The sequence below is a fragment of the Macaca fascicularis genome, chromosome 1 (assembly GCF_037993035.2).
Source record: "Macaca fascicularis isolate 582-1 chromosome 1, T2T-MFA8v1.1".
Taxonomy (NCBI): Eukaryota; Metazoa; Chordata; class Mammalia; order Primates; family Cercopithecidae; genus Macaca; species Macaca fascicularis.
In genome coordinates this window covers 70,947,891-70,972,619 of record NC_088375.1, presented here as the reverse complement: position 1 = coordinate 70,972,619, position 24,729 = coordinate 70,947,891, and the positions used below count along the sequence as shown (strand labels likewise).

Below are 24,729 nucleotides of genomic sequence, written 5' to 3'. Positions count from 1 at the left end.
TCTCAGAAATCACCACTGAAGAACTTATTCATGTAACCAAACACGACCTGTTCTCCAAAAACTATTGAAATAATTTTAAAAGACAGACCAATAAACACACTGCAAATTTTTAAAACTTTTTATTTCAGAAATAATTGTAGAGTCACTAGAAAGTTGCAAAGATTGTACAGAAAATTCCCATGTACCTTCCATTAAGTTTTCCCTAAGGGCTACATCGTATGTATCTACAGTATACTATTACAGGCAGAAAACTGACAAACAGAAAATTATGTGTGTACATATTAATAGTTCTATGGCATCGTATCAAATGTATACATTCTCATAACCACAAGCACAATCAAGACCCAGAAGTGTTCCATCAAGACGATCACTCTGTGATTCTCTTGTTAAATAAATGTGTTTGCCTTTTCTCCAAAAGGAACAAAAACAAAAAAAACTAGAAAATTAAAAAACAAGTGTTGCATCACCACAAACCTCTCCCTGCTGCTAACCCTTGAAAATCACCCTCCAACACACACACACCCTTCTCTCCTCCACCATCTCTAAACACTGGCATCCATAGATTTCTTCTCCATTTCCATAATTTTGTCATTTTAAGAATGTTATATAAATCAGCAGTCACCAACCTTTTTGGCACCAGGGACCAGTTTCATGGAAGACAACTTTTCCACAGACTAGAGGGGGTGATGGTTTTGGGATGAAACTGTTCCACCTCAGACAATTTCTCTTGGGGGCAGGGGGCACATTTAGGGCATGGTTTTGAGATGAAACTGTTCTACCTCAGATTATCAGGCATTAGAGTCTCATAAACAGCATGCAACCTAGATTCCTCATATTCACAGTTCACAATAGGGTTTGCACTCCTACGAGAATCTAATGCTACCACTGATCTGACAGGAGGCAGAGCTCAGGTGATAAATGCTCCCTTGCCTGCAGTTCACCTCCTACTGTAAGGCCCGGTTCCTCCTAACAGGCGATGGAGTAACACCTGTCTGTGGCCCAGGGGTTGGGGACCCCTGGGTTATAAGGCAGTACTTGCAAGCCTCATGGTAACTTCAAATCAAAAAACATATAATAGATACACAAAAAATAAGAAGCAAGAAATTAAATCAAACCACCAGAGAAAAATCATGTTCACTAACAGGAATACAGGAAGAAAGGAAAAAAGGAAAGACCACAAAATCACCAGAAAACAAAATGGCAGAAGTATGTCCTAAACTATCAATAATAATACTGAATGTAAACAGACTAAACTCTCCAATGAGAAGATACAGAGTGGCTGAATGGATTTTAAAAGACCCAATGATCCTTTGCCTACAAGAAACCTACTTCACTATAAAGACACACAGGCAGAAAATAAAGAGCTGGAAAAAGATACTCCATACCAATGGACACCATGCAGAGCACAAGTAGCTATATTTACATCAGATAAAATAGATTTCAAGATAAAACTATAAGAAGACACAAAGGTAATTATATAATGATAAAGGGGTCAATTCAGCAAGAGGATATAACAATTGTAAATATATATGCACCCAGCACTGGAGCACCCAGATATATAAAGCAAATATTATTAGAGCTGAAGAAATAGACCCCAAAACAATAATAGCTGTAGGCTGGGCATGGTGGTTCACTCCTGCAATCCCAGCACATTTGGAGGCTGAGATGGGCAGATTGCTTGAATCCAGGAGTTTGAGACTAGCCTAGGCAACATGGCAAAATCCCATGTCTACAAAAAATACAAAATCTAGCTAGGCATGGTGGTGCGCACCTATACTCCCAGCTACTCAGGAGGCTGAGGTGGGAGTAGCATTTGAGCGTGGAAGCTGCAGTAAGCCGAGATCTTGACAACTCACTCCAGGCTGGGCGATGTAGCGAGACTCCATCAGAAAAAATAAAAATAAAAACTAAAAAAAATATATAGACTTCAATACCCCACTTTCAACATCAGACAAATATTTCAGACAGAAAGTCAACAAAGAGGCCAGGCATGGTGGCTCACGCCTGTAAGCCCAGTGCTTTGGGAGGCCAAGGCAGGCAGATCACTTGAGTTCAGGAGTTCAAGGCCAGCCTGACCAATGTGGTAAAAACTCATCTCTACTAAAAATACAAAATCATTCGCCAGGCAAGGTGGCATGTGCCTGTAATCCCAGCTACTCATGAGACTGAGGCAAGAGAATTGCTTGAACCCGGGAGGCAGAGGTTGCAGTCAGCCAAGATCGTGCCACTGTACTGCTGGCTGGGCAACAGAGCGAGTCTCTGACTCAAAAAAAAAAGAAAACAGAAAATCAAAAAACAAAATTTAATCTGTGTTATAGACCAAATGAACCTAACAGGTATTTACAGGCCATTCTTCCAATGGCCATAGAAAATATATTCTTTGCCTCAGCACATGGATCGTTTTCAAGAACAGACCATATGGTAGGTCACAAAACAAAAAAGTCTTAAAACAGTTTAAAAAAAAAACTGGAATAATATGAAGCATCTTTTCTGACAATGGAATGAAACTAGAAATCAGTAAGAAGAGAAATTTCTGGAAACTACAGAAATACACGGAAATTAAGAAATATGCTTCTGAATGACCAATGGATCCACAAAGAAACTTAGGAAAAAACTGAAAAATTTCTTGAAACAAATGATAATGGAAACATAACATCCCAAAATCTATGGGATACAGCAAATGCAGTACTGAGGAAGTTTACACCTGGAAGTGTCTACATCAAAATTAAAAGAAAAATGTAAAATAAACCACCTAATGATACATCTTAACCAGAAAAGAGCAAACCAAACCCATAATTAGAAGAAAAGAAACAATACAGATTAGAGCAGAAATAAACTTGAAATGAGAAAAATAATACAAGAGATCAACAAAACAAAAAGTTGGTGTTCTGAAAAGGTAAACAAAATTGACAAACCTCAGCCAGACTAAAAAAAAAAAAAAAGAGAGATGACCCAAAGAAATAAAATTAGAGATGCAAAGAAGACATTACAAATGACACCACAGATATTCAAAGGATCATTAGTGGCTACTAAGAACAACTATGTGCCAATAAATTGAAAACTCTAGTAGAAATGGATAAGTTCCTAGAGACATAAAACCTACCAAGACTGAACCATAAAGAAATCCAAAACCTGAAGAGATCAATAACAAGTAATGAGATCAAAAGTATAATGAAAAGTGTCCCAGCAAAGAGAAGCCCAGGTCCCAAAGGCTTCACTGCTGAATTATCCCAAACATTTAAAGAACACCAGTCCTACTGAAACTACTCTGAAAAACAGAGGTGGGAATACTTCCAAACTCAGTCTATGAGGCTAGTATTACCCCGATATGAAAACCAAGGATAATCAAAAAAAGAAATCATAGAACAACATGTCTAATGAATACTGATGGAAAAATCCTCAACAAAATACTACCAAAGCAAATTCAACACATTAAAAATATCATTCATCATGACCAAGTGGGATTTATCACAGGGAAGCAAGGATGATTCAACATATGCAAATAAATTAATGTCATACATCATACCAACAGAATGAAAGACAAAACCCTTATCATTTCAACTGATGCTGAAAATGCATTTTACAAAATTCAACATCCCTTCATGATAAAAATCCTCACAAAACTGGGGATAGAAGAAACGTACCTCAACTAGATACAGTGGCTCACACTTGTAATCCCAGCACTTTGGGAGGCCAAATCGGGTGGATAACCTAAGGTCAGGAGTTCGAGACCAGCCCGGCCAACATGGGGAAACCCTGTCTCTACTAAAAATACAAAAATAAGCCAGGCATGGTGACATGCCTATAGTCCCAGCAACTTGGGAGGCTGAGGCAGGAGAATCACTCAAACCTGGGAGGTGGAGGTTGCAGTGAGCCGAGATCATGCCACTGCACTCTAGCCTAGGCTACAGAGCGAGACTCCATCTCAAAAAAAAGAAGAAGAAACTTACCTCAACGTGATAAAAACCATATATGATAGGCCCATATCTAGTTTCACACTGCATGGGGGAAAAACTGAAAGCCTTTCCTCTAAGATTTAGAATATAACAATGATGCCCATTTTCACCACTATTATTCAATACAGTACCGGAAGTCTTTGCTAGAGCAATCAGACAAGAGAAAGAAATAAAGGGCATCAAAATTGAAAAGGAAGAAGTCAAATTATCCTTGTTTACAGAGGATATGATTTTACATTTGAAAAAATCTAAAGACTCCCCTAAAAAACTATTACAACTCATAAACAAATTCAGTAAAATTGCAGGATACAAAATCAACACACAAAAATTAGTAGCATTTCTATATGCCAACAGCAAACAATCTGAAAAAGAAATCAAGAAAGTAATCCCATTTAAAATAGCTACAAATAAAATTAAATACCTAGGAATTAACCAAAAAGGTGAAAGATCTCTACAATGAAAACTATAAAACACTGATGCAAGAAAATTGAAGACACACAAAAAAAGGGAAAGATATTCCATGTTCATGAATTAAAAGAATCAATATTGTTAAAATGACCATATTAACTAAAGGAATCTACAGATTTAACGCAATCTTTATCAAAATACTAATGGCATTCCTCACAGAAATAGAAAAGGCAATCCTAAAATTTATATGAAACCACAAAGACCCAGAATAGCCAATGCAATCCTAAGCAAAAACAACAAAACTGGAAGAATCACATTACATTACTTTAAATTATACTGAAGAGCTATAGTAACCAAAATGGCATGGTACTAGCATAAACACAGACACAAAGATCATGGGACAAAATAGAGAACATAAAGTCATACATCTACAGTGAACTCATTTTTGACAAAGGTGCCAAGAAAATACACTGGGGAAAGGACAATCTCTTCAATACATGATGCTGGGAAAACCGAATATCCATATGCAAAAGAGCGAAACTGACTCCCTATCTCTCACCATATACAAAAATCAAATCAAAATTGATTATTAAAGACTTTAATTCCTCAAGCTATGAAACTAAAAGAAAACACTGGTGAGACTCTCCAGGACATTGGTATGGGCACAAATTTCTTGAGTAATACGCTACGAGTGCAAGCAATCAAAGCAAAAATGGACAAACAGGATCATATCAAGCAAAAAGCTTTTGCACAGCAAAGAAAACAATAAAAAAAGTGAAGAAGAGACAATCCACAGAATGAGAGAAAATATTTGCAAACTACCCATCTCATAGGGGATGAATAACCAGAATATATAAGGAGCTCAAACATCTCTAAAGGAAAAAACTCTAATAATCTAATTTTTAAAATGGACAAAGGATGTGAATACACATTTCTAAAAAGAAGACATACAAATGGCAAATAGGCATATGAAAAGCTGTTCAACATTATTGATCAGAGAAATGCAAATCAAAACTATAATTAGACATCATCTCACCCCAGTTAAAATGGCCTTTATCCAAAAGTCAAGCAATAATAAATGCTGGCAAGGATGTGGACAAAAGGGAGCCCTCATACTCTTGGTGGAAATCTAAATTAGTACAACCACTATGGAGAACAGTTTGGAGGCTCCACAAAAACCTAAAAATAGAGCTACCTTACCATGCAGCAATCCCACTCCTAGGTATATAAACAAAAGGAAGGAAATCAATAAATCAAAGAAATACTTGCACTCCTATGTTTATTGCAGCACTATTCACAACAGCCAAGATTTGAAGCAACCTAAGTGTCCATCAACAGATGAACGGATTTTAAAAATGTGGTATATATACAAAACAAAGTACTATTCAGGCATAAAAAATAATGGGATTCAGTCATTTGCAACAACATGGATGGAAGCTGAGGTCAAATTACATTATGTGAAATAAGTCAGGCACAAAAAGACAAACTTTGCATGTACTCACTTATTTATGGGAGTTAAAAATTAAAATAATTGAACTCATGGAGATAGACAGTAGAAGGATGGTTACCAGAGGCTGGAAAGGATAGTGTAGGGTTGGGAAGGGGAAGTGGGAAGGGTCAATGGGTACAAAAAACAGAATGAGTAATACCTAGAATTTGCTAAAACAACAGAATGACTATAGTCAATAACAACTTAATTGTAGATTTTTAAATAACTAAAAGAATATAACTGTATTATTTGTAACATAAAGAATAAATGCTTGAGGGGATGGATACCCATCTCCCTTGATGTGATTATTACACATTGCATCCCTGTATCAAAATATCTCATATAACCCATAAATTCATACACCTACTATGTACCCACAAAAATTAAAAACAAAAAAAATTAAAGATGTGTGAGGGTATGTCAACATACACTAGTTTTTTTTTTTGTGTTTTTTTTTTTGAGACAAAGGCTCACTCTGCCACCCAGGCTGGAGTGCACTGTCACTGCAACCTCTGCCTCCTGAGTTCAAGCGATTCTCCTGCCTCAGCCTCCTGAGTAGCTGGGATTACAAGTGCCTACCACCATGCCTGGCTAATTTTTATATTTTTAGTAGAGACATGGCTTCACCATGTTGGCTAGGCTGGTCTTGAACTCCTGACCTCAAATGATCCACCCACCTTGGCCTCTCACAGTGCTGGGAGTTCAGACGTAAGTCATCATGCCTGGCCAAGGTACACTTTTATTGCTAGAGAATACCCAATTACTCTAGCAATATTTATTGGAAATATTAACCTTCCTACATTACACTGCTTTCAACCTATGTCAAAAATCAATTAGCCATATTTGTGGGACTATTTCTACATTTTGTATACTATTCTCTATGTGTGTGTCTCTATACCAACACCACACAATCTGGATTACTGTAAAGTCATGAAATCAAACAGAGTGACTCTCCCACCTTACTCTTTTTTGAAAACTATTTTAGCTATTATAGTTCCTACAACTTCCTAAATAGGTTTTAGAATAATTGGGTCTATATTTACATTTTTTTAAAAATCTTGCTGAAATTTTGACAGAAACGGTGCTTAAAACTGTGTATCAATTTGGAAAGAGTTTACATCTATGGTAAGTCTGCTAATGAATATATTTCTCCAATTATTCAGACTTCTGATTTCTTTCATCAATGCTATGAAATTTACAGCATAAAAGTTCTGTATGTCTTGTTGTATTTACACCTACTAATTCAATATTATTATAAACTGTATTGTATTTTTATTCCAGATTTATGTGTGCATTGTTTATACACAGAAATATAAGTACAAGCTGTTTTCACTCCTCCTTCTCCAATAGAAAAACAAACAAAGAAACAAACAAACAAATATACAAGTGCCAAGATTTTTACCTGGAACTCAAATATGAGAATGAGATAATTCCTGAGGCCACAGAGAAGTAAGAAAAAAGCAAGCAAACAAACAAACAAAAAACAACTCTGAACAGATGCTAGGGAATCAGACCTCCACATCTGTGACACCCTTCCCCCTCCATTCTGCCTGGCATCAAGCAGAAAATCTCGCCCCCGCCCCCACCCAACTCATATTTCTATATTGGAAAAGGTAAGACTGAGGTGGTCAGCCAGGTTCCCCAACATCTTGGGTTCCCAAGCAAGAGACCTGTCCCCACCTTAATCCATGGGAAGCATCGTGACTGCCTAAAGGGAGAAATATTCCTGAGAACAGGTAGAGACAAAGACGGGAGGTGGGACTATCATCCCCAACCCTGGAAAGTCTGCTCTGCTCTTAAGCAAACAGAGGTGCCCAATCTGAGTGGCTGCTCAGCAGAAGAGGTATGTTCCGCTGGACTCCTAGGCACAAAGCTCTAGCTAGCCTTAACACACCGCCAGCCTAATTCCTTTGGGACCTCTCACCTTCAGAGCAGGCATCACTCCGATCATTTACCAGAGCCGAGGTCAACCCAAGCTTAAGGTACCTCCTAGAGCTAAAAAGAGGCAGTGAGCTAGACGCAAAGATTCACTAAGCAAATATATCCAAGAGAAACCAAAACAAGACGGACAGAAAAAAAAAAAAAACTAGAATAAATAACTATTCCATAAATATCTATAAATAACTATCCTTCAATGCAAAGACATAAAATACACCCACAAGAAACAACAGCAAACAGAGAACCATGACCTCCCCAAAAGGACAAAACAAAAATCCAGCAACTGATCCTAACAAGAAAGCAATTTGTGAGTTCTCTAACCGCAAATTCAAAATTGTAGTTATAAGGAAAGTCAGTGACCTCCAAGATAACATAGAAAAGCAACTCAAAAATTTATCAAAGAAATTAAAAAAAAAAAATAGGCCAGGCACAGTGGCTCATGCCTGTCTATAATCCCAACACTTTGGGAGGCCGAGGCAAGTGGATCACTTGAGGTCAGGAGTTCAAGACCAGCCAGGCCAACATGATGAAGCCCCATCTCTACTAAAAATGCCAAAAATTATCCAGGCATGGTGGCGCATGTCTGTAGTCTCAGCCACTCGGGAGGCTAAGGCATGAGAATCACTTTAACCTGGGAGGTGGAGGCGGCAGTGAGCCAAGATCACACCACTGCACCTCAGCCTGGGTGACAGAGTGAGATCCTGTCTCAAAAAAAAAAAAAAAGGGGGAAAATTTTTTAAAAAGATATTGAAATAATCTTTTAAAATCAGAGGCTAGGCATGGTATAATCTCAGCACTTTGGGAAACCAAGGCAGTAGAACTGTTTGAACTCAGGAGTTCAAGACCAGTCTGGGAAACACAGGAAGACCACCATCTCTACAAACGAAAATTAGCCAGGCATGGTGGCACAAGCCTGTGGTACCAGTTACTCAGGAGGTTGAAATGGGAGAATCACTTGATCCTAGGCAACAGAGGATGAAATGACCCATGATTGTGCCACTGCAGTCAAGCCTAGGCAATATGGTGAGACGTTGTCTCAAAAACAAAAAATCAAACAGAAGTCTTGGAACTGAGAAACACATTTGCTGAACTGAAGAACTTCCTGGCGGCTCTCAAAGAAGATCAGTGAAGCAGAGGAAAGAATTGGCAAACTCAAAGACTGGTTATCTGAAAATACATGATCAGAGGAGAAAAAAGAAGAGTGGAAAAGAAAGAAGCTGCCTATAAGATATAAAAAATTACCTCGAAAGACCAAAGCTAAGAATTATTAGTGTTCAAGAGGGAGCTGAGCAACACCAAGGGCTAGAATGCTTACTCAAAAAAAAACAGAAATTTTTCCAAAAGATATACATATCCAGATACAAAAAAATTTCAAAACACAAAATAGGTTCAACCCAAATAAGACTACCTCAAGGCATGTAATAACCAAATTCTCAAAGGTCAAGGGCAAAGAGAGGATTCTAAAAACAGCATGAGAAAAGAAGCAAATAACATATAAAAGACCTCCACATTGTCTGTCAAGACTTCTCAATGGAAAGCACACAAATAGAGTGAAACAACATTTTCAAAGTGCTTAAAAAACCAAACCAAACAAAACAAAACAAAACAAAACTGCCATCCGAGAATACTGTATTTAGCAAAATTATACTTCAGATATGAAGGAGACAGAAACTATTTCTCAGACAACCTAAAGCTGAAAGAATTCACCACTATCAGATCTACATTATAAGAAATGCTAACGGGAGTTCTTCAATTTGAAGGGGAAAAAAATTTTTTTTAAACTGGTGAAATTAAGTATATAAATAAACCCAGAATCCTATACTACTGTGACAGTGATGCAAAATCCACTCCTAACTCCAGTATGAGGCCCAAAAGACAAATTTATCAAAAATAATAATAGCTACAGCAACCTGTTAAGAACAGGTAACATAGAAAATTTAAAGTGAGACAACTAAAAGTCAAAATGTGGGGGTGATGATGTTAAATTGCAGATTATTTTTGTGTAGTTTTTTTTTTGCCTTTGCTTCTATTCTTATTATTTGTGACCTAAGATGAACTGTCTCTTGTTATATCTATAAAGTATTTTTTGTAAGCCTCATGGTAACTGCTAACCACAGAACAAAACTTGTAAGAACCCACTAAAAATAAAAAGCAACAAATTAAAACATACTACCAGAAAAAAGTACTTACCCACAAAGACAGACAGAACCACAAAGGAAGAAAAAAAGAAAGACAGGAGTGTCAAAACAACCAGAAGCAAAAAAAAAAAAAAAAAAAAAGGATTGTTAAAAGTAAAGTAAGTCCTAACTTATCAATAATAATGACAATACTGAATTTAAACAATCTTAATTCTCTTTTTTTTTTTCCAGACAGAGTCTTGCTCTGTCACCCAGGCTGGATGGCGTGCAACAGTACAATCTCGGCTCACTGCAACTTCTGCCTCCTGGGTTCAAGTGATTCTCCTGTCTTGGCCTCCCAAGTAGCTGGGATTACAGGCATGCGCCACCATGCCTGGCTAAATTCTGTATTTTTTAGTAGAGATGGGGTTTCACCATGTTGGCCAGGCTGATCTCAAGGCCCACCTTGGCCTCCCAAAGTGCTGGGATTACAGGCATAAGCCACTGTGCCAGGCCTTAATTCTCTAATTAAAAGGCATAGAGTGGCTGAATAAAGAAATAAGACCCAACTATATGCTGTCTTCAAGAAACCTACCCTACCTATAAAGACACATAGACTGAAAGTGAAGGGGTGGAAAAAGATATTCTATGCAACTGGAAAACAAAAAAGCACAGGAGTAGCTATACTTAGATAAAACAGACTACAAATCTAAGATTATAAAACCAAGTATATAAAACAAACATGGTAGATCTAATAAAGAAAAGACAAATTGCAATACAATAATAGGAGACTCTAACTGCCACTATCAGTAATGGGCAGATCATCCAGGAGTAAATCAACAAAGAAACCACAGAGTTAAACTACACACTAAATCTAATAGGCCTACTGACATTTTCAGAATATTTCACTCAACAGTTAGAAAATACACATTCTTCTCATCAGCACATGGTACGTTCTATAGAACAGACCACAAAAAGGGCATAAAATAAGTATGAACGCATTTTTTAAAAAATCATGTCAAGTATCTTTTTGGACCACAATGGGATAAAACTCAAAATCAATAACAGGAACATCAGAAATACAGAAACACATGGAAATTAAACAATTAAACAGTATGTTCCTGACTGATCAATGGGTCAACGAAGAAATTGAGAAAATTGTAAAAACTTCTTGAAACAAATGAAAATGGAAATACAACATACCAAAATCTATGGGATATGGCAAAATCAGCACTAAGAGAAAAGTTTACAACAATAAATGCCCATTTTTAAAAAAAAAGAAAAATTTCAAATAATCTAACAATGTACTTCAAGGATCTAGAAAGTAAGAACAAACCAAACCTCAAATTTGTAGAAGAAAATAAAGATCAGAGCAGAAATAAATCAAATTGAGACCAAAAAATACAAAAGATCAATGAAATGAAAAGTTGGTTTTCTTGAAAAGATAAATGTAATATGAATTTAATGAAATTAATGAATTTAAATAAATTCATGGTATCGAATTCATTTTGGATTTTGTTGCTATTTTCTAATATTTTGTTGAAGATTTCTGTATCTTCATTTACGAGAATATTGGTCTATAGTTTTCTTTCTTCTAATGTCTTGATATCAGAGTAATAATGGTCTCATAAAATGAACTGGAAACTGTTTCCCTTTCTTCCATTTTCAGGAAGAATATGTGTAGAACTGGTATTGACTCTTCTTTAAAAGTTTGGTAGAATTCTCTGGTGAAACTATTTGGGCCTCAAGATTTCATCTTAGTGGTATTTTAAGTTTAGTTCCCTTAATAGTTAAAGAGCCATTCAAATTATCTATTTTATTTTGGGTGGTAGTTTGTACTTTTCTATGAATTGGTTCATTCCATCTGAATTATCAAATTTACGTGTGTAGGGCTGTTTGTAGTATTCCCTTGTTATCCTTTTGATGTAGGCAGGATCCACGCCTGTTTCATTCCTGACAGCAATAATTGGTGTATTCTCTCTTTTTGTCACTCTTGTTAGAGGTTTGTCAATTTTATCGATCTTTGAAAATAACCAGCTTTATGTTTCAAAAGTTTTTGTTTTTATTTTCAATTTCAATGATTCCTGCTGTTTATCTTTATTTCATTCCTCCTGCTTGCTTTAGATTTTGTTCTTTTTCTAGTTCTTTTGAGTTAGGAACCTAGATCTGATTTTTCCCATTTTCTGACATAATCATTTAGTGCTATAAGTTTCTCTCTAAACACTGGCTTAGCTGTGTCCCATAAATTCTGATATGTTCTGCTTTTGTTTTCATTCAACTATACGTTTTGGGTTTTTTTTTAATACCCTTTGAGATTTCTTCTTTAGCCCATGAATTACTTAGGAGTATAACTATGTTTCTAGGTATTTGGAGAGTTTCCTGTTATGTTACTGATTAATAATTTGATTCAGATATGGTCAGAGAACACACCCAGTATGATTTCAATAATTTCAAATTTGTTGAGGTTTTTCAGTCCTAGAAATGGTCTGTCTTGGTATATGTTCCATGGGCACTGAAAAAGAATGTGTAGTCTGTTGTTCTTGGGTACAGTGTTCTATAAAAGTCAGTTACATTTTGTTGGTTGATGGTATTATGGAGTTCTTCTGTATTGTTGCTAATTTTCTGTTTTATCAGTTTTTCAGACAAAGTGTTCAAGTCTCCAACTGTAACTGCCTATTTCTCCTTTCACTTTCTATCAGCCTTTGCTTCATATATTTTACAGTTCTGATGTCTGTACACTCATTTGTAGGATTGCTATGTCTTCTTGGTAGATTGCCCTTTTATCATTATCCAATGTCTTCTCTGTCTCTCGTAATTTTCTTTGGTATGAAGCATATTTTATCTTGTATTAATATAGCCACTCCTGTTTTCTTTGATTAATGTTTGCATGACATGTCATTTCCATCCTTTTACTTTTTACATATATATATCATGGTGTATATATATGATATACACCATGATATACATATATATATCATTATATTATGTTTGAAGTGAGTTTCTTATAAATACCATAAAGTTGGGTCATATCTTTAATCCAATATCAATCTCTGTTTTTTTAACTGGCATATTTATAATGTGTTAGGGCTTAAGTTTGCAGTTATTTTTTGCATTCTGTTTGTTCTGTTTGTATTTTCCTGCATTTTTGTGGGTTATTTGAACATTTTTTAGAATTCCATTTTGGTTTATCTATAGTATTGTTTGTTTGTTTGTTTGTTTGTTTGTTTGTTTGTTTCGAGATGGAGTCTCACTCTGTTGCCCAGGCTGGAGTGCAGTGGCATGATCTCAGCTCACTGTAACCTTTGCTTCCCAGATTCAAGTGATTCTCATGCCTCAGCCTCCTGAGTAGCTGGGACTACAGTCGTGCATCACCATGATGGTTAATTTTTGTATTTTTAGTAGAGACAGGGTTTTATCATGTTGGCCAGGCTGGTCTCAAACTCCTGACCTCAGGTGATCTGCCCACCCCGGTTTCCCAAAGTGCTGGAATTACAGGTGTGAGCCACTGCGCCCAGCCTATATAGCATTTTTGAGTGTATGCTTTAAAAAGCTTTTTAGTGGTTGTTCTAGTTATATTATATATACATAACCTATTGCAGTCTACAGGTATCATCATTTTACCATTTCAAGCTAAGCATAAAAACCTTATCTTCCTTTATGTCCCTTTACTCTCCCACATTTATAATTGCCTTAAATATTTTCTCTGCATAAACTTAGAACTACATCAGAGAGTGTTAGAATTTTTGCTTCAACCATAAAAGATAATTTCCAAAGCTAAAGAGAAAGGAAGTCCATTGTATTTACTTATATTTGACCCTTTCCAATGTTCTTTCTTTCTTCCTAATGTGACAAGATTCTTGCATGTATTGTTTCCATTTTGTTTAGAGAATGCACTTTATTCTTTTAGGATAGGCTCATCAGCAACAAATTCTCTTTGCATTTCTTCATCTGAGAATACCTTTATTTTCCCTTAATTCTTGAAAGGCATTTTCACAGGATATAGATTCTGCGTTGATAGTTCTTTCCTTTTAGCACTTAAAAAATGTTGTGCTATGTCCTTTTGATTTAATCCACTTCAATCCAGTGTTCCCTGAATGAGCAAATACCCAAATATTGATGCTTCTGTGTTCCAAACACAGAAGATTTTTCCACATATTATCAGAGAAGATATTATTTAGGTACCTTAAAAAATAAGTACCAATCTTTAAACAGCTACTCAATTTGAGCAATTTCCGCACATTTTCTCAATTATATTTTAGCTCCAAAATAGAAATGCCTACATTTTTCCAATGGCAAGTGAGCTTAAGAATTCTGCCTAGCAGGTATCAGATAAAGTTGGGAAGCTATCTTGATTACAAAATGCCAAGGCATCTGACCTAGCAAATAGTCACAGACTTACAAAATGTGTGGCATCTCTTATAACAATGACTTGCAAAGCATCATATTTAAGTAGTTTTTCAGTGGCAATTTTGGCAATCCAGATACACGATCCTCACCGATCTTCCTTGTGAATGCCATACACACATGTACACACAGAATGATTCAGGCCACACAGAAACCAGAACAGTTAACTGGCCATGAGGGAATCAAATCTTAGTATACCCTGGGTTTCAAGTAATCAATGTTCCCCTTACCCTTTTCTTTTTTTAACTCACAGGAGGCTGCAAAAACAGTACAAAGAGTCTCGTGTACCCTTCACCCAGCTTCTCCCAGTGGTGACACCTTATATAGTTCGAATTAAATATCACAACCAGGAACCTAACACTGGTACATTACTGTATACTAAACTATGGGCTCCTTTATACTTTTTATAGAGAAGTTATACAACAGTGACCTTTCTCGGAAACTCTCTTAGCACTTGAGCATTCTACTACCAGTCAAACTACCAATCTAGACTCTTCTAACCCAATTACAAATTATCATATATAAACAATCTTTATACACATACAAATATGAGCACATCCCATATATTCTTACCACACACATACAATAAAAAGAATTGCACCTGTGTCTATAAAAACTTATAATATTTTTCCACTAATTTCTACTCTCCCCTGCTATTGCTACACAAAGACTGTGTAAATAAACCTGCAGGATCAAAGAAATATTTAAAAGTTATCTAATGTAAAATTCCATCCAGTTCATTATATAGCATCCCAACAATCAATCTTTCAGCCTTTACCTGAATGTCTCAAATGACAAGAAACTCATAAGATCTAAAGGACTCCAGTATGCCTTTGGTCAATATGCTAATTCTCAAAAGGCATTTCTCATGAGCAGTAATTTGTTTCTCCTGAATTTGTACTAATTTGGTTCTACTTATATCCTATGAGGACATAACATGCAAGTCTCTTCCCTAACTACCTTTTTCACAGAGAAACCAGGCATCCTGCTTCATATATGATTTTTGTGTATCTATTTTAATGAGGGATTTTATAATCCCAATTCAAAAGCAGAAAGTCATTTACTTCTCTTTGAATACTAGATCAACATACAGCTATGGAATTACTATCCCTCTGGGTAAACACTTTCTGAGTTGTCACCTCATACAATGGTACCAGATAGCAGTCTCATATTGTACCAGTAGGTGTCACTCTATATATACTTAAAATTAATTAAGTTTTGATTATTTTATTCAACAAATATTTATTGAGCACCCATTATGTGCCAAGTGATTCTAGGTACTGAGAACATAGTGGTGACCAAGAAAGACACAATCTTGTTTTCACAGAGCTTATAGTCTAGATATTAATAAAAAATCTGCTTTTTTTTTCTACATAAAAGTTTGTGAAATACTAATCCTAACGCAGTTCAATTCAGAACCGTATTTTTCCTAGGTTAATAGATAACACTCAAAATAACTCATAAAAAACAAATACTGTAATGAAACAGAATCAAAGAAACTGTGTTCTGTAGGACTAGATCAATATAACCGGGGTATTTTCTAACCTTTTGAATTTATTCAACATTTCTTTTCTATACTTCGTTTCTAAAACCCAAATTTTAGGTAGTCCTCAGTAGAATGGAAAGTAACTTATCTTTAAAAAAACAGTTCAACTTTCAAAAAATATGCCTGCTTTTTTTTTCTCTCTCTCTCTCTGTTTTTTGAGACAGGGTCTGGCTCTGTTGCCCAGGCTGGAGTGCAGTGGCGCAATCTCGGCTCACTGCAACCTCTACCTCCCAGGTTCACACAATTCTCCTGCCTCAGCCTCCCAAGTAGCTGGGATTACAGGAGCCCACCACCATGCCCAGCTAATTTTTATATTTTTAGTAGAGATGGGGTTTCCCCATATTGGCTAGGCTGGTCTCAAACTCCTGACCTCAGGTGATCTGCCTACCTCAGCCTCCCAAAGTGCTGGGATTACAGGCATGAGCCACAGCTCCCAGCCTATACCTACTTATGTTTCTACAGGAATATGTTACAAATTTTAAAGACTTATTAATTCCCAAAGCTTCTTAATTCCCCAAATACATATTCCCTTATCTCTACTAAGAAAAATTAGGCCAGGCACCATGGCTCACACCTGTAATCCCCGCACTTTGGGAGGCTGAGGCGAGTGGATCATCTGAGGTCAGTAGTTCGAAACCAGCCTGGCCAACATGGTGCAACCCTGTCTCTACTAAAAATACAAAAGAAAATATTAGCCAGGCATGGTGGTGTGCGCCTGTAAATCCCAGCTACTTAGGAGGCTGAGACAGAAGCATCGTTTGAACCCACGAGGTAGAGGCTGCAGTGAGCCAAGATTGTGCCACTGCATTCCAGCCTGGGTGACAGAGTGAGATTCTGTTAATTATTAAAAAAAAAAAAAGTTAAATGTCACCTTCTAAACACCAAACACCTTTCCCAGCTAAACAGAGTAAGAAAAGAAGGTACCAAATTATTCCTCAGCAGAACTTAGGAATTCTTCCACTGTCAAAAAGTCCTTCTATTTTCTTTCTTTCTTTCTTTCTTTTCCTTCCTTCCTTCCTTCCTTCCTCCCTCTCTCCCTCCCTCCCTCCCTCCCTCCCTCCCTCCCTCTCTCTCTCTCTCTCTCTTTCTTTCTTTCTTTCTTTCTTTTTTGGGGGGGGACAGAGTCTCAGTCTGTCACCCAGGCTGGAGTACAGTGGCACAATCTCAGCTCACTGTAACCTCTGCCTCCCGGGTTCAAGTGATTCTCCTGCCTCAGCCTCCCAAGGAGCTGGGATTACAAGTGTGTGCCACCATGCCCAGCTAATTTTTCGTATTTTTGGTAGAGACAGGGTTTCACCATGTTGCCCAGGCTGGTCTCGAACTTCTGGCCTCAAGTGATCCACCTGCCTCAGCCTCCCAGAGTGCTGAGATTACAGGCGTGAGCCACCACGCCTGACTTTTTTCTTTTCTTTTTTTTTTTTAAAGACTTGATATTTATTGGTTATTTATTTATTTATTTATTTAGAGACAGAGTTTCACTCTGTCACCCAGGCTGGAGTACAGTGGCATGACCACGGCTCACGGCAGCCTCAAAGTCCCCAGGCTCAGGGGATCCTTTCACCTCAGCCTCCCGAGTAGCTGGGACTATACACCCAGCTACTTTTTCTATTTTTCTGTAGAGGCAGGGTCTTACCATGTTGCCCAGATAGTCTCAAACTCCTGGGCTCAAGTGATCTGCCCACCTCGGTCTCCCAAAGTGCTGGGATTACAGGTGTAAACTACAGCACCCAGCCAAGAGCCCTTATTTAAACAAACCTGAGAGACTAATAGCTATTACTAGGACTACAAGGTAACTTACTTACACTTACAGTATAGCAATGAAAGGCCATACTTTGTCAAAGAAATAGAGCTAAGAGAGGGGGCAGACACTGTTCCTCAAGAAGGTATACTTGCCTGCAAAGAAATCTGAGAACCTAGAAACTACTCAATTACTATATTGTCTTCATCTACTCTCAAACTGAATGTTTTCCAAACTGGAAAAGTCACAGAAAACATGGTTATGGAAATATTTCAGGCTCTTAAAAAAAGAAAAATCCTACAGCTTAGAATTTTTTAAGTTCAAAATTCAGTAACATGAATTTGAGAAAAATGATCCTTGCCAGAACTTAAGACACTGACAGTTTTATATAATATCCAACTTAATGTACCCTTGGGAATGCTTCAAACTATTACTGTCTAAATTGCTAGAGAATACTACATATTGTTCAATTTTAGCATGGACTCACATGCATACTTTACAAATACTCAATGAATAGTAAGTTAAAAATGAACATTAAGGTGCTTCATAAAAACGGTTAATGGTGAAAAAATATCTAAATTACCCTATCCCTTAATATTAAATAAAGCATTTTACTTACTTTGAATGGTAAAGCGGTGGTTGAGCAAATATACTTAAAACATAGTTTGTTGTCCGTGGCTTTTAATTTACACTTGTAAATCATCTGATAGGAACAGTACTGTTAACATTTGGTGTGAGATGTCACCAAATTTGCACATACACAATGGCAGATATCTCTGTGAGGCCAGTACTTTTACCCCCAAAATTAAAATGCACGTGTGTGTGAAGTGAGGGGTTAGTGTACTAGAAAAAGCACAGCTTTTGAATCACAAAAATTAATATTCAAATCCCAGCACCATCCTAAATTAGCTATGTGACTTTGGGCCAAGTTATTTAATCTGCCCTAAACATCACTTTTCCACCAAGATGCAAATAAAATTGTAAGAAAGATTAAGTTGCTTCATATAAAATTCCTAATATAGGGTCTGACACATAGTAGGTGCTCAATAAATGGTAGTTATAAGGGGATTCCACTTTTCTTTTTGACCATTAAAATGACTGTATTAATTAATGTTGAACAACTACTGGCTCACAATTGTAATTAAACACAAAGTACATCTTTACTCTGCTATAACACTTTTATAAAACCAAATCCCTTACTCAACTGAATGCCAACAAATATGCACCTTCTCCTTTAGCTCAAATATATTTTGCATGACCTTACATGAATTGCTCAGATAAAAGCTTTTTCTCTTCTGCTTTTGTTATTTTAAAGTGCAGATGCATTTGAGTCATTTTCTCCTTTTGTTTCATATCCTTAAGATCCAAAGCTTCAAAGACAGAATGTCAGCATGCAGTCGATTTATGACTGAACTCTTGAAGAGACACTGAAGAATTACCTTGTCAATCACCCCAAGGACTCTGAAGGCCTTCAGCTCCTCGGCAGGGCTCCTTAGGTTCCAAGGGGGCCTTGAACTTAGTGATCCTGGAGGCTAATGGAAGATATCAAAGATTATACATCAATCAGGGAGGTACTTGAAGGAAGGCTGCCTGCTGAAGCAAATGCCAGGCCAAAGGAAAGTAAATTCATCATAAATCAGAGAATGGAAAGATGAAAGGAGGAAGTTTCTGTTTGTCTGTAATATAAAATTTTTAAAAATAAAAACTAAAGAAAATCAAAAAGAAAAAGCAAGAAAAAAGTTGCAAGTAAATAAATCATAACATTGAAAAAATTTTTTAAAAGAAAAATTAATGAGCTGACAGTTTCTACAGCAATAACTCAATTCAGACCATACAGCTATCATAAAACTTTGTAACAAATGGATAACTGGGCCAACAATCAATCCCAGTATTATATTTACCCCAGACACCTCAACAGTAATTTGGAAGTGGGGGAACTAAAAATAATATAATAATAAGCACACATGGGTAGGGAGGGGCACAAGTCATTCTCTCTCATCATGAAGCTACAGTTCTATGATTGTTACTTTATGTATTATGTGTTTTCAGAGGGACTGGTCCATCCAAATTCAACCAGAAAAATTACCAATAATGGTGAAAAATTAAGAAGCTTCATCATATAACCAATAATCACTAAAACAGAGCCTGCTTACAAGATGATTTACAAGAGAAAGAAACTTTTCTTCAAATATTTGACTATCTGTGATGTGGAAAACAGTCGGTTAGCTACACAAAAAAAAAGATTTAAAAAATCAGTGAACATAGGAAGGAACATTTAAATTCTGCACACAATTTTAAAATAATCCCAACTTCCATTTATTAGTTTTAGTTTTTCTCTATCAGTAACATAAGCCATTAAATTAGACAAATTCTAAGGGCACCTCCATATGACATTTACAACTATAAAGTACTGCTATATTGATCCTATATTAAAATGGTGATGCTGCAAAGGACAACAGGAGACACAAAGCCTTATTACATACTTAAAGCAGACCTTCTTGCTATCAAAAATCTATTAGAATACAGGAGAAACATTCTGATTCTATGAATTGAAGATAAAATATCCTGATCAAACACCATGGTAAGGGAATTACTGAGATACCATTTTTGTCCCTGTACAGACCAACATCACCAGACAGGCAGCTCCTTGAGAATAGAAAATGTGTCTTATTCATCTCTATATTCACAGTGCCTTGCATATTGCTAGTATTTAGTTGGAAAATATGAGGGAGAGCAGAAATGAGGAGAGCAGGGAGAAAGGAAGGAATCTTGGAAAATTAGGTGTCACTTACAACTGGGAAAACTACCACTTGTGAAATTCTCTAAAAGCAGCAATTCTAATTGTTTTCCATTTTTGTTTTGTTTATAGATTTAGCAAGAAAATAATAATTTAACTGTACCTGAAATGGTGTTTAAGTTTTAAAAGAGACTTTTTATTTCTTAAAGATGTTTGAAAAAGTTGGCATAATAGTGACAATTAGACTAGATAATAACCTTTAAACTAAGGGGAACCTTTTTAGGGATATACAAACATCTAGCAAGGTATTTTAGTGTTATAATGTAACAGCATTCATTATATTCATTCAGTGTATACTCATTCAGTGTATAATGTAACATTATATTCATTATAGTCATTCAGTGTATAATGTAACCAACATGTAACAGCAATAGCCTTTTTTTTATTTTTATTTTTATTTTTTGAGACGGAGTTTCGCTCTTGTTGCCCAGGGTGGAGTACAGCAGCTCGATCTTGGCTCACTGCAACCTCTGCCTCCCCGGTTCAAGCGATTCTCCTGCCTCAGCCTCCTGAGTAGCTGGGATTACAGGCACCCACCACCATGGCCAGCTAATTTTTGTATTTTTAGTAGAGACGGAGTTTCACCATGTTGGTGAGGCTGGTTTCGAACTCCTGACCTCAGGTAATCCACCCACCTCATCCTCCCAAAGTGCTGGGACTGAAGGCATGAGCCACCACACCCGGCCAGTAGAAATAGTCTTTTCTATCTTCATTTACATTGTTTCATCTCTATTCTTCACCCCATACCAGGCGATGCACCTACAGGAAGTTAGTATTATATAATTCCCATTTTACAGATGAATAAAGGGATTCTCAGAATGCTGGAGTGTTTGTCTGTGGTCAGAAAGAGAGACAGTGGAAGAACTCCAACTACTATTCTAAAGCTTGCAGTCCTTTTACTAACCAACACATTCTGAAAATTAAAAATTCTTTTCTGCTGCTGCTTCTTGCTACAAGAACAAGTAAGAACTGTTTGTGATTTTAGCAAAAGGAATGCTAAGGAAAAGTTGTAAGGAGGGAAAAAAAATAATACTTTAAATGATATTTAGTCCACTACATTTGTCTTAGAAAATATGGCCAAGTATCTCCAACATCCCTATCTCCTATTTATATCTTCTTATTCACAGATGTCACTGTTTCTTTCGGTTTCCAAAGAAAGTTATTGATTCACTTTGGCAATTTAAGAGCAAAGAAAGCAAACTACAAAATCTCTATCGCATCTTTCAACAAATAATTACTGTGCACCAACTATGTGCATGATAACTGAAAGGGCTATAAATTATCAAAAGGCCCAGTCTAACCTCAAGAAGTGCACCATTTATTTGAGGAGATAAGACAAATACATGAAAAGTTAAGTAACAATAAAACATTATCTTAAAAATATGGGACTACACAAATATGTCATTAGTGTATGAAAAACTGTGATAAAGGTGATTTTAAATGTTAAGTGGAAATTAGATTAGGAAAAAGTTATTCTATACTGTATACAACTGGAAAGCATTAGCCTGGTGGGGAAAAGTTATTCAAATTGGAGAACAGAAGAAAATAAAATTATACACTTAGGGTCAGTTTTCGCAGGCCTTGAATGCCAAGAAGAAAAGTCTTGACTATACAGTCTCCGAAGTCTAGACAACAAGTTTTTCTATGAGAAATAACCCAATGAAAACAGTGATTTAGTAAGGTTACTCTTGGAAAGACGTGAATGGGGAAATTGAAGGGGAAATGACCAAAGGCAAAGTGATCATTAAAGTTCTCTTTCTACTTTAACCATCTATAAAAGTTTGAGATCACAGAAATGAACAAAGAAAGATCATGAAATAAAATCATCAATAAAAAAAATTGTATTTCTCATATGTAGTGCTTAAATTGGGTAGAATCCTATAGATCTACTCCTTTCTTCAGATGGCAAAAGGACATACATATCCACAAAATTTTAAGAGCAGAAAGAGACCTTAGAGATCAAGTCCACCTTTTTTTTTTAGATGAGAAAACTGAGACGCAGCAAGGTTAGCAAAAGTAGGTAATAGATAAGAGAGGATTAAATCTTACTTATGAAATAAAAGAATGTTGTTAGGTGAAATTCGGCCCATTGCACTATGAAGCGCGATGGGAGAAGCAGTGTATTTCTAGGTAATATGATTGAGTTCCTTAATGGAAAAGTAAGATTTTCACTTATATTTATTAGCTATTATAGCAGAAGATGCCCAGACAGGCAAAGAATAGTTGTATTCATCTATACCTGGTATAAATGGAAAGAGAGACAAGGGAAGAGACAAGAATACATGATGACCCAACAATCTTCAAAAGCAGAGGTGGCAAGTACATATCATTCAACTGGTCAAGTCCATGGCAGGAATCTCTGCTAATCCCACAGTCTCACAACTCTTCTCAATACAATGCTCCTGGCAGCCACTACTCATGGATTAGAATTGGCACACCATTTAGAACCTACTTACTATTGTTGTTCTCGCTCTGTCGCCGAGGCTGGAGTGCAGTGACACGATCTCAGCTAACTGCAACCTCGACCTCCCAGGCTCAAACGACAGCCTTGTGCCTCAGCCTCCTGAGTAGCTGGGGTTACTGGAATGTGTCACCACAGCTGGCTAATTTTTTGTGTGTGTATTTGTAGTAGAGATGGGGTTTCACCATGTTGGCCAGGCTGGTCTCGAATGCCTGGCCTCAAGTGATCCATCTGCCTCAGCCTTCCAAAGTGCTGGGATTACAGGCCTGTTGTACATTCTTTAAAAGGCTCTGTTTCTGTTTGGGGATTTGTTTTTGAAGTTGCTGTTCAGCCTGCCCACTGTCTTTTTCACTTGATATTATTTCCTGTTCTCAATGAGCTCTCTCTATTTTTCCCAATCTGTTGGTGCAGTACTTCTTAAATGTTAATGTGTATGTGCATCACCTGATGATCTTGTTAAAAAGAAGATTCTGATTCAGTAGGTCTGATATTCTGCAGTTCCATCAAGCTCTCAGGTGATGCTGATGATGCTGGTTCACCAACCACATTTAAAAGAAGGTTACTTACTCCTCAAATAACCTGAGCGAGAGTAACCATTATTGTGGGAAAATAAGCAATCAAGGGCAAAAGGAAAGTACCACAAAGAGTCTATCAAGAAACCACACTCTGAACTCTAATATCTAATTATGCCAGAGCTCCTGAATTTGGCTTCATCCATGAATTTTTGGCTTTGCAAAGACTTTCATGGGCAATCTACCAACCCTAATACCCAGTCTCCTGAGCCGCACTAGGTCACATTTCAAGCCTGACACTGAATTGCAGACCTATTACTGACTTAAGCAAATGTCTCAGTGAGGGCAAATTTAAAATATTTTCTAAGGAATAATGGAATAATATCAATTAATAATACAAGCAAACAAAATGCACAATAGAAAAACACTTTCAGTATTATTATATCAGTTGCATTCAAAATCTACAAATATTCAGGAAAGGTATACATTCTACATATTAATTTTCATTCACACCTTGTAACTGCATAAAAACATATCCACACTTTAAAAACTACACAATATTTTGTTCTAAATTTAGATCATTTATTGTATTTTTCTAAATTTGATCCAGAGTTTCAAACTCCTACAGCTAAAAAAAGCAAAAAACTATTCTATATCTTTTCCAGGGAGAGCCTCTTTTAACATTAATTCTTAAATCATTCAGTGTCGCCTAAGATTTATTTTTTAAAAAGAGAAAAAAAAGAAAGAAAGAAATCTGTCTCCTTCAGTTAATATTCAACCTTTACTTCAAAAAAAACCTCATTTCTTTTTTTTCTGAAACCTGCTCCTAAATTTTCTTGGAGCCTTTTAGTAATGAAGCAATGAAGAAAAAGAGTAAGAGAGTGCTTTTTATCCTTTCTGTACTTTTGCAAAAAAGACATTAACGTGAATGACTGGGAAACTTAGAACTTTTGTATTTACTATATAAGGATCTCTAAAGTTCAATAAAGCAAACACTTAAAACATCACAGAAAACCTGGGTGGAAGGAGTCATGACAGACTGTACCAAAGGAGAAAACGGTAATTAACAAAAATTTAAAAAGCAAAAAAGGGTTCCTTTATTGTCTTAATCAACCAGGCTAGAAAGAAATGTTTGCACACTGATTCCAGAGAGAAGTAGTATCTGCTTTGCACCAAATTTGAGCTAAAGGGGCCTTAGAAATCATTTATACAAATCCTCTCATCATGTTGGTTGAAACTCAGGCCCAAAGATGGTTAAAGAAGTGGATTAATAAATGCACCAAGCTAATAACAATCCTCTGAAAGACTTTTAAATTATACATAAGAAAATAATCAAGCATGCTCTTGGCCAAAAAGGGCCAGG

The 24,729-nt window shown here is 36.5% G+C and overlaps 1 protein-coding gene across 48 annotated transcripts in view; it reads right to left on the bottom strand.

Moving 5' to 3' along the window:
* Positions 1–24,729, bottom strand: part of RPS6KC1 (ribosomal protein S6 kinase C1) — a 215,008-nt gene that overhangs the window by 75,912 nt on the left and 114,367 nt on the right. For 34 of the 48 annotated variants that reach the window (XR_012432978.1, XR_012433030.1, XR_012433032.1 and 31 more), the window contains one exon: positions 19,036–19,128. The exons of the other annotated variants lie outside the window; for them this stretch is intronic. Coding sequence is in view for 29 of the 34 variants with exons in the window: in XM_074036223.1 (XP_073892324.1) it covers positions 19,036–19,128 (93 nt within the window). In the remaining 5 variants the exon portion in view is untranslated. The remainder of the gene's footprint in view (positions 1–19,035; positions 19,129–24,729) is intronic. 48 annotated transcript variants of the gene reach the window in all.